The sequence below is a fragment of the Tyto alba genome, unplaced genomic scaffold (assembly GCF_018691265.1).
Source record: "Tyto alba isolate M040663 unplaced genomic scaffold, T.alba_DEE_v4.0 Super-Scaffold_22, whole genome shotgun sequence".
Classification (NCBI taxonomy): domain Eukaryota; kingdom Metazoa; phylum Chordata; class Aves; order Strigiformes; family Tytonidae; genus Tyto; species Tyto alba.
The window spans coordinates 8,612,658-8,625,862 of NW_024881296.1; the positions used below are offsets into that span (position 1 = coordinate 8,612,658).

At 39.6% G+C, this 13,205-nt stretch overlaps 1 protein-coding gene across 1 annotated transcript in view; it reads right to left on the reverse strand.

Moving 5' to 3' along the window:
- NID1 (nidogen 1) overlaps positions 1-13,205 on the reverse strand; it is a 50,785-nt gene that overhangs the window by 21,953 nt on the left and 15,627 nt on the right. Inside the window, exons 8-12 of the mRNA XM_033008843.2 lie at positions 11,304-11,549; positions 10,231-10,374; positions 8,949-9,077; positions 5,060-5,203; positions 4,222-4,344 (exon numbers count right to left, since the gene is read on the reverse strand). Of these exons, the coding sequence (XP_032864734.2) occupies positions 4,222-4,344; positions 5,060-5,203; positions 8,949-9,077; positions 10,231-10,374; positions 11,304-11,549 (786 nt within the window). The remainder of the gene's footprint in view (positions 1-4,221; positions 4,345-5,059; positions 5,204-8,948; positions 9,078-10,230; positions 10,375-11,303; positions 11,550-13,205) is intronic.

Below are 13,205 nucleotides of genomic sequence, written 5' to 3' on the forward strand. Positions count from 1 at the left end.
ATTCACTGTGTAGACCAGCGTCTAAAGACAGACTCATCTTGGAAATCACAACCAGAAAAAAAAGCTATCGGCAGATCACAGCTATCAGCAGACAGCTCAGTGCTGTAGGGACTCTGAAGGGGTATAAATACAAATTCAGCATATACACAGGGAACGCTGGACAGGTATAGAGAAACAATGTGGGACTGGTGAGATGATTCAAGGAGTACTGGGTCCAGCTCTGGTAACCACAGTTCAAAAAGACAGCGAAAAATGGAACCAGTGTACAGAAAAGAGCTCCTAAGAGAGAATCTGCAGTGCAGAACAGAGATAAAGGCCTGATGAAGAAGTTATGTTCCATGGACCACAGTACACACAAGTTACATAGAATGGCACATCCTGAACTCAAGCTAAATGTATACCCCTCCTTAGAAAAATAAATGTCTATTTAATGTTTTAAACATTATTTTTTTCAGTTGTTTCATGAACTACCAGTAGCAAACTGGTTTTTAAGAGACACTGAACTATATCATGGAACTTGAAAAAATTAAATGGTAATAGCATGGACATGAAAAGTGGGCCAGACCAAAACTGTATGTGCACATAATTCCCACATAAGTGAAGAAACATACAGAATGGTGGAAAAAAAAAAAAAAAAAAAAAAGACTCCAAAAGCCATATACAAACATTCAACGTCTTTTTTGGTCATAAAGGAAAGCTCTTGCAGCAGCATTGCAGAAAATGATTTATGGACCTCTCCAAAAAAAGATGGAGGCTGAGAAAACAGGATGATAAATATAGATGTATGGGACTTCTTCCCTTCCGTTTTGCTGGGGGGAATACAGTGTGATACACTAAATCAAATTAATTTAGTTCTATAACAGCATTAAAAATTTTTTAAAGATCTGATATAATTACTGAAAGAGGTTTTCATTCACAAGCTAAAGACAGAAGTGATTTAAAACTGTGTCCAGAATCAGTATGTAACCAAGGAGTACTTTTCAATTTCCTATGTGGATCACTTTATTCCCCACATATCACAGGAAGTCATACTGACATTTTTAATTGCTGTTCTCAGACTCTGCCAAAAACAGAAGAGGAAAAAACCCAAAACAAAATAACACATTTCCCTTTGTCCCTTCATTTTCCTTTGTAATCCTTCACTTACAGCGTCCCCTGGTAAGTGCATTCCTCATGTGAAATGGATTGTATACAGGGGACCAGCGAAGGGCTCTTAACAGTCCAATCCCTAGTTCCAAGAATCTAGATTTGTTTCTGTTTTGTAAACAGTGTCTGGGGTCTGCAGGGGTAGAAACACTCAGACATCTGGTTTTTTGAAATGGAAAAATGAAGCGTGAGGAAATAATGAAGTACAGACTTTCTTAATAGCTGTGAGCAGTGGGACATTCCAGCATCATTAACTCTTTCATTAACCTGCTGGTTGACTCCTACGGACATTCTCTTGTGTGCGACTCAAATCCTTTTTACTGGATTTACTAAGTCTACTTGTTTCAAGAGTTGCCATTCAGCAATGGTAAGATTCAACAGTAGGTTTCATATAGTAATAAAGACACCAAACAAGCAATTGTACACATGAATCAGAAAAAGGTACAGCAAAAAGAACTGAGTATTTGGATGAATGAAACTTTCCATGTTATTAACAACCAGGGAAGACTTCAGTGATTTGACTGAGGCTAATTAGATCAAAACCTCTGTGGGTAAAAAGAGGAAGAAAGGGTCTCTAATTACAGCTGAATACAATACAGCCTCATCTGGAATCTCCATTCTGAAGCAACTTACTTTATAAATTGGGTGCTAAAGTAAACTAAGCTGCTTTTTGCTAGGCTTCAGAAAGTATATTTTGATTCTATCTCCTGGAAGTGATTAACTGTTGGATATATCCATTTTAAAAGTACTAAAGCTTTAGCAACAGATGACATCCCAAAGGCAGCTATTGTTCTGTTAACTCTCTAAAAAGGGAGGAGTCGCTAAATTTGTTGTAAGCACTGCCATTGCTGCAGACTAGCATAGCAATACAGATACTCAGGACTTCAGTCGGGATTCAGCAAAAGTGAGACTTCTTATTTACACAGAATTTTTTTCTGCTCAGAACATTTCATGGCAGAGCCAACTGATACAAGTGTTTCTAAAGTATGTCTTCTATTGGTAGTACAAAACAATATTAAAAAAAAAATCAGACAGGCACACATGATGACTAACAAAACCTGGCAGATCCCCGCCCACTAAAACAGTAGATGTAACAAAATTCTCCAAAATATTTTGTTACTACCATTAAAGCTGTGGCACAGAAAGATCCCCATTCAGGATACAATTGTATTGAGTATGGAAAGAAGTGTAGAGGATAAGCAGCAAAAAATAACATAAAGCTACTACAAAACAGTACACTGTGCTTAGCAGTTCAGTAGACACACTAACCACTGCATGTGAAAAGGTGTTGTTCTTAGCAAAAAAAAAAAAAACAGTTACCTATGCTATCACATATACTCAAGAGAAATTAATTGTGTCCTGGTAATAAAGTTAACTGGTTGAATTCAAGTATCAGTCTACCAAACCACTTGGTTTAGCTACAAAGGGGATGTGCCAGACATGAAAGCACTATCTCTACCTCTACAGTTCTGCCTGAAGAACGGGAAGCTTTAAGGTTCAATTTTGCTTCAAGTTATTCACGTTAAGGTTCCCCGCTATGGGGAATAATCCTAGTTTTATCAGCTGGTTGGTTAGCTAAATATTTTGACACAGGTCAGAAACACTAGGTAGTCCTTCATTCATCTGGCGTTAAAATGAAAATACACATGCATGCACAAACATGCACATGCAACACAAAATTCATGCATGAAAAGTTAGTTAAAATAATATTGAAAGACTGACAAAGTGGCAAAAGCTAGAGCTTCAGAATTAAACACTGCAAAACTTCTTAGAATTTACTTATGATAGAAAAGTCTACAAGCACTGGGTGATCTGACATAACGTGTTGTTTGAGCACATGATGAAGAGCCATGTAAATATGATCTAAAACCAGAAACAACCTTGCAATTTTTTTTATGCCTTTACTATAAACAATCCTTTGCCTTTTTGTTTTAAGATATGAGTATCCAATTGTGCAAAAAAAGTCAGAAATTCAGCATTAGGGAATAGAGTGGCAAAAGAAAAATACTGTCAGCAACGCATTAGGTGGTAACATTGTGCCATGCAGACACTTTTAAGCCAGCACATCCACACTTAAAAAAAACCTCAATTTTGAGTAATCAAACACTTTGGGCATCATTAAGACCACAATGCAGAAGCTGAATTATAGAGAGCGCCTTCCTCCTCAGTCATACTGCTTCTTGCTTTCTTTCCCTTTAGCCCCACACCTTACTTAATCTTGGCTGCACAGTTTGAGTTTCAGTCTGTTGAGAGGTACAGGGCCATTTGCCCAACAGCAAGACTCTTAGAAGCTGGAAAATTGAGTTTAAATATACTCAGAAATCCGGCTTTGTTTCCTGAATGAAAGCGTTCACCATTCTGCAAAACCTGAGTGATGTTCCATAGCTTTGCCATGCTTTTGAATTAAAGTAACTGTAATAATGTTACTTTATGCTTCAGTGTTCCTTACTTTATTTTTTTAAGCATACCTTCAAGATCAGGAGTTTTATACTTCAAGGCCCAAAGTACAATGCAAGAACAGAAGTGTGAGAGGGTAAAGAACAAGCTGGGTAAATATAGAAACAACTAAGTGCTAGTTAGAACCGGAGTCAGTGTTTCTGGACTCTTGCTGGCTATACATGGCAGGCAGGCGTCTAGATCCCACTGCAGACAACAGTGCAGATACTTGGTCTCATCCTTCACTTTTCCCCTGTATTTGTTGCATTTCATTTATATTCCCAATAGTTCTGAATCATAAGTGACTACTCTGTATGCAAACCAAATCAATCTGTGGTCAAACCTTTACATAAAACAGCTTCAAAAGATAGTATCAGATTGGAGCTGAGAACTGCTGAGGACAGAACAAACAAAACATAAAATGGGACACTGAACAGGATAACATGGAAAAGTGATAATAGTCAAGATACAGATTTTGACACAAGCTTTGTGAAGTTCAAAACTTGAAAGACTTAAGAAAGAATAAATACCCCAATAAGACAATACACAATTTGTTCCAGAGAGGAACCAAATTAACATATATCCTCCAATTCTCAAATTATATTTCTATTCCAACTTTCAAGAACTATAAAATTTTACCTCCTAACACACACCGGAAACCATCCCCACGATAACCTGCCTTACACTGGCAGCTGAAGGACCCAGGAGTGTTGTAACAGAAAGCATCTGGATGACAGTGGCCCTGTTGACATTCATCTACATCTGTAAAAGAAAAGATCAATCTCAGATAACTTTCTTCTGATGAACAAATCAGAATGATGAATTAAAGTGCAAACCCGTATTTTTTTCAGGCTATTTTAGGATATCTGATTAGACTTATAGACCTTTGGAAGAATGCCTATACATAAATGCAAAGGAGGAAAAAAAAAAAAGCATGCATGTATTTTAGGTTCTGTCTCTCAGCAAATCCCTGCACTCTGCTATTTTGATGGGTAACTATTAAAATGCACAGTACTTTAGAAATACATGCTCATGTTTCTCAAGGAAAAGACTTATCACAGCAAGAGAAGCAGGATTTGGCCAGAAATGTTTCCAACATGCAGTTAGGTAAAGCTGCTCCTCCACTGCACTCCAATTGACATGAAATGGAATATAACTTCTTTTAGTCTGACACCATGTGTCACCACCTTCGTAATATAAACCAATACAGTTCAAACAGGTCCAGCAGATGAAGATCTGGTCTACTAACTGCAACTACTGCAATTACCTTATCTTGGACCCTCTGTAGCTCAAATACTGAAGAATTAATTCAAAAGTGAGAGGAGGAAAGGACAAAAGCTTAATGCAGTGCCTGCCTGACGGACTTAAACAATGAAATTTCCTACTTTAAATCACAAGTAACTATAGGATATTGCAATGACCAGCCAAGTTGTGCAATAAAGAATACACAAATCCCACAAGAAATGGTCCCACGCACCTTCACAGGCACGGCCATCTCCGGAGAAGCCAGGGAGGCATGTGCAGATGTAGGCAGACCCTCCGGTGTACACACACTGAGCACGCTGAGGAATGTCACAACTGTGTGTGCCTGCCTGGCAATGGTTTACAACATATTCAACAGCTGCAGATTAAATGTACAAGACAAGAGATGAAAATCAGAATTTTCCTCCATAATGTCTGAAGCTCATAGTAAGTTTATAGGAAGGGAAGAACAGCTGCAAAAGCATACAGAAGAGAAAGGAAACAAGGACACTGAGTTTTTTGGTTTGGGGGTTGGGATTTTTTTTGTCAAGATCTCCCTTTTCACTGGTGTTAAATCTTCTTACTAATGTTTTACAAGGAACTGATTGTCCTCAGCAGCTTATAGTTATTTGTTACTATAGAACAGGACAGAAAAGCTACCACAGTGACAGATCTTAATATCCATGACAGTTTTGTTTATAAAAAGGAGTCCTAAATGAAGAAATGTAAGGCACCTTGCAGAGGTACTGCACATGTTAGCCAAGTGGCCAGTTCACTGTACTGGGAATTATTAGATATCCCGCTACACTAACCTAGCACTGACCCAGGGCTGTCGTCATGTGGCAACAAAGAGGAGCTGTGACTCACTCAGTAGGAGATAAACACATTTGCCAACTATTGGAGGGAATCTTGACCAACGGTGGAAGCTGGGATCAGTCCTGCAGCATTTCATAGCTTTCTCATCATTGACATCAGTGACTCTGAAGGTACTGCACTTCTTTAGACACAAATTATTTCAGGTAGTTGCTGGAGCCCTGCCTATGCTTACTTGTTATGTCAGAGAAGAGGAAAGGAAACCATGGTATTAAAAATAGGATAGGAAGAAGCAAAATACTACAAAAATTTTAGGCCCAGAAATACATGAGTTTGCAGTACGAACATCTAGGAACAGACTTCCAACTGCTCTAGCAGAGTGTTCACTGAGGCTTTATTTACACAGGTCTTACAAGGAGCTGACAGGGGACCGAGACAAGAATCTACAATGCTCCTTTCACCACAGTACACAGATGGAATCTACCACACTATCAGCAGGCAAATAACAAAAATCTGCCATCAGAAACAGATCTGAAAACATGTGTGTTTTTATATTTCTCTGGAGGAGATGACATCATTGCTAGACTATCTGTTCTGTTTGAGGAATTAAATTTTAGATTACAAAATAATCTGTTCAGAACTGCATTATAAATGCATAAGATTTGGAGTTGGAGTTTAAAGGGAGTTCCCAAGTCCTCTTATTCCTCAGCCTACAAATAGGAGAACATGATTTATTTACAACTGTCTTCTAAAGCTATACAGTGAGTCACATAGCTGGTATGAAAAAGCTGCAGTTCCAGAGAAGCTGAGTCAGAGGTGGTGTCCCAGAGCAACATGCAAAAGCACAGAGACGGTAGCTGTTGTCCCTTCTGGGGTTCAAGTTGTCTGTGGGTTATAAAACTCTCCCCTGTGGAAACAGGAGCAAGATTACCATGACGTTTATTTTCAATCTCTTGGGAAACTAGAGTTCATCTTCCCTGCTTGAGTCTTACACATGCAAAATTTGGGTTTGATTGAAGGAGAGGATCAAACTGAAGTCCTTCAAGCTGGGCAAGGAATTACTTAGCATTTGTTAGAAGTGTGACACTTCAGCTTCATGGGAAACTGGTAAAGTGAAGCCAGTGAGGTCATGGCTGGAGGGAAAAATGTTCCCTTTCAGGTCCAAGTGACAAAAGGGCAGTGGTGGGCATAATGGAAAAAACACAAAGCCACTCTTTCACATCTCACCCTGTCCCTTCCAGTGTCCTGGTAGAAGAAGTTGCCTTTTCCAACTGTTCTGCAACAAAGGGGAGACTTAGGGTGCACTGTGAGCAGACATGAACAGTAATTCTTACTGGAGCAGAGAAACGGGGCTCATGATGGAATGTAATACACAGCACGCAAAAATCACACACTTGAGGGAAGTAACGCAACTTCCTGCTGTGAGAGGAAGGCTCTTCAGTCTTAGCTGAAGAACAGTATTGGCTATAATGAGGAAAGACCTGAATGCATTACCTGATCAAAGGGTAACTAAGGTTCTACCACAAAGCAGTCATGACAGAAGCAGCAAACATGATCCTCACTGTTATCAGTTATTTCCAAAAGAAACGGAAACTGGTCCAACCATACCGGAAGAGTGCGTATAGGTTTTGTCAGTACAGAATTACTGTCAGGTTGCAAACAAAGAAAAACTCTAAATAAAAAAAAAAAAAAAAAAAAATCCTATTCTGTCAGTAGAGTCATTAGCCCTCTTCTATCTGCTGTTTGTAGACTTGTCCTGGTTTGGGCTGAAATAAAGTTAATATTCCTTTTTGGGAACTAGAAGAGTGCTGTGGTTTGGATTTAGCTTTGGGTTTGGTATGAGAAGAATGCTGATAGCACACTGATGTTTTCAGCTACTACTGAGACTTCAAGGACTCTCCGACTCCTCATGTCCTGCCCGTGCACAGGGGCACAGGGAGCAGGGAGGAAGCACGGCCCGAGCACCAGACCCAAACTGGCCAATGAAATATTCCATATCATGGGATGTCATGCCCACTGTATAGAGGAGGGGTGGTCGGGAAGGGGCGCGCTCTCTCGCTCTCTCACTTCCAAGATTGCGACTGCGGGATCTTGGTATTTCGGGATCGCTGGCCGGGAACGGGCTGGGGATTGGTCAGTGGGAGGTGAGCAATTGCACTGTGCATTGCCTGTTTATATATTTCTTTTTTTTTTCCCCCTATTATCATCACTGTTCTCATTTTATTGCCATTATTAAACTGTTCCTATCCCAGCCTGCGAGTCTCCCTTTACCCCTCCAATTCCCTCCCCCATTCCCAGGTGGGGAGGGGGAAGGGAAGGTGAGCGGCTGCGGTGGTTGGTTGCCGACCAGGCTCAAACCATGACAAGACTTTATTTAGCTTTTGATATTTGCAATATAAATGACACCCAAGAGAATCAGCTTAATGTTCTCAAGGGTGAATCTCATGGGTTTTCTCTCTATATGGAAAATTCACTTTCAATACATATCACACACAATCATCTTGCAATTCTGTCAGCTACCAAACGGGATTTCTACAACTTTAGTGAAAACCAGAGCAAACTGGAAAAAATATCCTTCCTTAGGACAACCTCAGTCCAGCAAGTACAGATTAACTCATGCTCCCCCCAGAAAAAAAGTTTTAAAATTAAATAAAACCCCCAAATTTTAATGGTCCATAGACTTCCTCCAAATCCTAAAGATTCTAACAGTGGAATGATCTGTAGTTATAATTCCTTTTCAGCATGATTAACTATGACTTCAGAATAAACCTGTAATAGCCAAGACACACTGGTTTAGACCTGTGCACTGCCTTGTCCAAGGGATGAATCTGTAACTAAAATCTAATCTGTTAATCTAATTTTGGATGAGATGTAAGAAAGAAACAAAACCCCAAACCCCCAAAAGCCTAAGTGCAGGACTGTAGAAAACGTCCTGCCTCATCCTGAAAGTGAGATGCTGTGAAATACCCGCAAACTAATAACTGCTCACTTTATTTTTATTTCTTTTACAAATTTGAATTTTACTTCTACAGTTAAATAATGGTAGAGAAAGGACAGAAGCATCCAATAATAATTTCCACATTCTATTTGGAAACAATCTGAATAGAGAATTTTTATGAGATGAAAACAAAGTACTTCAGGAAACTTTTCAATTACCTAATGGATTGTAATTGCTAACTGCAGCATGAACTCCTAAATTCAACTCACGTTAGAAGTCAGCACAGATCCTAGAAGCTCTGTTTTCTGTCTTTGTGAGAGGAACCACAGCCCGAAAGCCAGTGGACAATGTTTTTAAGAAACATGAAACTCACCAACACAAGTCTGCCCATCTGCTGCAAACTGATATCCTTCAACACACTCACAGCGATAGGTTCCTGGCTGGTTATTGCAGTCTGCATTGCTGCCACATAGACCTGGTTGCTCTGAACATTCATCAACATCTAGAATATTATAAGGATTCCAATTATTACAAAGATGCATTTAATACTGATGCCAGAAAACCAGAAACTGTGCAACTGTCGGATAATAGCAGGCTTGCATATGTAAACCACCTCTTAAAGTGAATATTTAAACCACCATATTTAAACCACCTCCTAAGTTGAATAATACCAGGCTTGTATATTTAAACTACCTATTAAGACGTGGTAGTAACCTGAAAATACATTTTCAGGTAACTGTGTCGTCACCTAATCTGCACCAAAAAAACCCAGAAGAGGTTCTATAACGGAGTAGTAAGCCGAAGGGACAGTGAACTAGAGAGGAAGGAGGAGCCACTGAGAAAAAAACAGCCTACAAAGTGATTTGAAGCAGTGATGACTACTGGGTGAGCATGAAGTTTAGGAAAGGCTTCCCCTTTCATTCTCCATTATATATCTCTAATCCATGGCTGCTCAACTCACCACACCAGAGGACTAGGAGGGACAGTGTGATGCTATTGTTTTCATTTGCAAGTTGATTTCAGGGTTGGAGTGGGGGGAGGATTGTGGTTTGGATTTTTTATTTAAAAAACCCCCAACTCAGTTAATTAATAGGGATGATGCATTTTTCATTAATACACACTTCCACCTCTTAAAAACAAGTATTTATGCTGTGATTTGATTATAAAACAAAACTCAAATACATTAAGAATACAGAGCTGGACAGAGCTGGGAAAAAAAGTCTTCTTGAACAGAAGCAATTTTCAAAGCAGATCCTGAAAAAAAAGATTATTTCAATTGGTTCCACATATCTGAGCTCTGTACACATGTGCATATGCCATTCCTCATCTCCCTGAAGAACTTTTAACCTAGTTGACTCATTTTAACCAGAACTAGTGTTGCAGTGAATTTCTCACAGCTAAGTTCCCACAGGTTTTATGAAAAGACACTGGGTAGGAAAGATGCTTTGCAAGCTAGTAAAATATACCCAAGCTTGGCCCTTCAAGACAGTCAAACTTGCTTATTTTGATTATTGAGATATGTCAGCTATTCCAACATCCCTCTAGCCTATCTTTCCCACACCCTGCTTCTCAGGACAGTTCCTTTTGCTGGAATACATTCCAAGCGAAACAAATTCTACATTAGCTGTCATTTTGTAACAAAAGTTTTCTGATACCGTAACAAACATTTCCATCTCCACGGAAGCCAACTGAACATTCGCAGAAGAAACGATTTCCAGTTCCTGGACGACATATTGCATTGGTGTCACAGTTATGGGTACCAGTGTAGCAAGGATTCCGGTTAATATCAGCAGAACCATCTGATAAGAGAGACTATATTTAGCCAACTATATCCAAATAATAGCACCCAGAGAACGCCTGGAAGGAGATTGCTTGTGGTGCACATCAAACAAGGAAAGAGAATAATTTTTGCACCAGGAAGAAGGGGACTTGCAAGTGCTATGGAGACCATGAATCTCAGACATGGCAATAGCACCTCTATTCCTTATTACTTGTGCAAAGGACTGCTGAGTTAAAAAATAAAGAAGCCACAAAAACCTCTCTAAAGAGCAAGACTGACAAAGATAATGCATCTTCTAGCCACTGATGCTAGACCCAAAATGTCATTATTCACAGCTTATTCATTTTAATTAGCCAAACTTTATATTTGTAACAAACAAAAGTGAGCACAGCCTTTTCTTGCACTCCATCTGGTGTGCATTTTCAAACTGTTCCTTTGCCTTTTTTCTGACTTTAGTGCAAACTTGGACAGCTCATCCAAAAAAATATACACTTCATAGTTTGCCTGTCTTCCAAAGATAAAATGCCATGTTTCAAGATCAATTATAGAAACTAGCTGTTTCAATGACAAATCTGACTCCTCTCTTTTGCCCTTTGCTCTGACAATACAAAAAAAAAAATTATTTCATTAATAGAAAAACTATAAATTAGGTAAAGATAAATGATATACTCCATGTATCCGAGCAGCAATAGATTCAAGGTGGTATATATTGAAAGTATTTAAAGGAATTAGACACAAATTCCACTGAATTTCAAGAGGAGATAATCTCTTCTCCAGGTGAAAATAGAAACTTTTAACAGTTCCATTTCTCTTAACTGATGGACTCAGACTTCTACTAATGTAACTAATTAATATGATTCATTTAACCCAGCTAAGGCAGGCTAAAAAAAATATAGAAGACTGCTCTTAATTACTCACAAAAGAAAAAGATTTCCAACTCATACATACCACTGATGGGACCGATGGAATTACTCATAGCATATCGCAGAATCTGCTCATCTCGGTTATACAGGACAAACACACTGTCCACTGAGAGCTGCTGAGTAGCAGAAGCTGCATGGTGAGAGTCATCATGAATGCATTCGTCAAACGAGATGGTCTGTCGCCACTGATAGACACCCGTGTACGTGGAAGCAACCCCGTCCCTTTCTGGCTCTGTCACTGTGTACTCCCTGGTGGATGATGAAGTGATCACTGCAACACGTCAACAAACATGCTGATCAGAACAGAGAGCAAAAATACTTTCCCCAATGCTATTTGTAGACCTGGGATACAGGCTGGGTAGCGTACCTAGAAATTTCAAAGGCAAGAAGCTGTGAAAATGGATGTATTTCCATGCAAAGGAATAGGTGCTTGACTAGGCTTACTCTGTCCTCAAATATCACAGCCTTGAGGAACAAGTCATATCATTTATCTTGACATACTTTAAAAATATAACTTTACTTTGTGGGTTACCAGGTAAAGAAAGAAAAATTCAACTTGGGAAACTCAGAGGTTTATTTAAATGAATTTACAGAATGTATCTGTAACCTAAGAAGGACAAGACCCAACTCACCAGCACCAAACTACACCCACTTTTAGTTCATCATGGTCTACTGGCCTTGGATTTTGACTGAGTCCTGAGGAAGACGCATGTCCCAGAGCTGTTGTATGCTTCACAACAGATATCTATATTGTGAAAAACTGTGACCAAAACTCTTCAAAGCAGATCTGGCCTTGTGGATCCTCCCACCAACAGAAAGCTCTTCAGAACTCCACTATTCTTCATTTAGCCACCAGAACACACCTGTATCAATCCACTTGCAACAGGTGGCAAAAACTGGATTTCTGCTAAGTAATGGTCTATCAGATATGCCACAGGACAGCAGAAGAATATTTAAGTACTGGTAAATCAAATCCAACCTGAAGGATGCCTCCTTCCAGCCCTTGACTTTTCCTCTATAGGGATGGAATTTCTGCCGAGAAGGCAGGTGTTCTACAGAGCACATGCTGCCCAAACAACTCCTCTGAAAGCCTGGAGTTGTTCAGCACAAAGCAGAAGCTTCCTGCTGCCTCCAGCTCCTCCTCCTCACAGTCCATTATGACAGACAAAGCAGCAAGAGGGGTTCATCACTGGCTACCAAAGCCAGACATTAGTGAATGTAAGGCGGTAATGATGCAACTGCACCATTTTCAGATATCTGTAGCAATCAAAGTGCACCCTTGGAGCAAAGTATACTTTCTCCAATTCATGTGTACCCCAGTGTACCACAGGCTGCTTCCTCACTGCTCTTTGGCAGCTGGGCTGGCTGGCCAGCAGCAGCACTCCAACCTCACTTTCTTTTTGCTGTGCTGAAATACCCACAATTTTATCTGGGAAGAAGAAAAGGGAGATTCCCATGTAAATAGTGAAATGAAGAAGGGCTCTCTTATCAAATCTCAGAGTCTGAGGTAAGGAAGAGAGAGAGAGAAGCAGAGAAGTACTGAAGAGACAATGGAAGAAAATGATAAGGGAATTAAGAGGCTCCTAATTATCTGGTCAGTTGTTCAAATCCAGCTCAAATAATACTGACAGATGCCTGTTACTAACACACGGCACAGTCATTGCAATGCAGTTTACATGACACATACTGGTAAATAACTGGTTTGCACAGTCTCATTGGACAAGACAAAAGCCCACTTGATGACATTACCACAAAAAGATATACTCCAGTATAGCTCCTACTGAAGAGCCGTGGAACCTACAAAAAGCTTTGCAACTCGTATGACTGCCATCAGCAGTGTAAAAATAAGGCCAATGAAAAGGGAAATTAAGAGCGTTTTGCAAACAGCAGTTCAGAGAAAGTTTAACTCACATTTTTTTCAATCAAA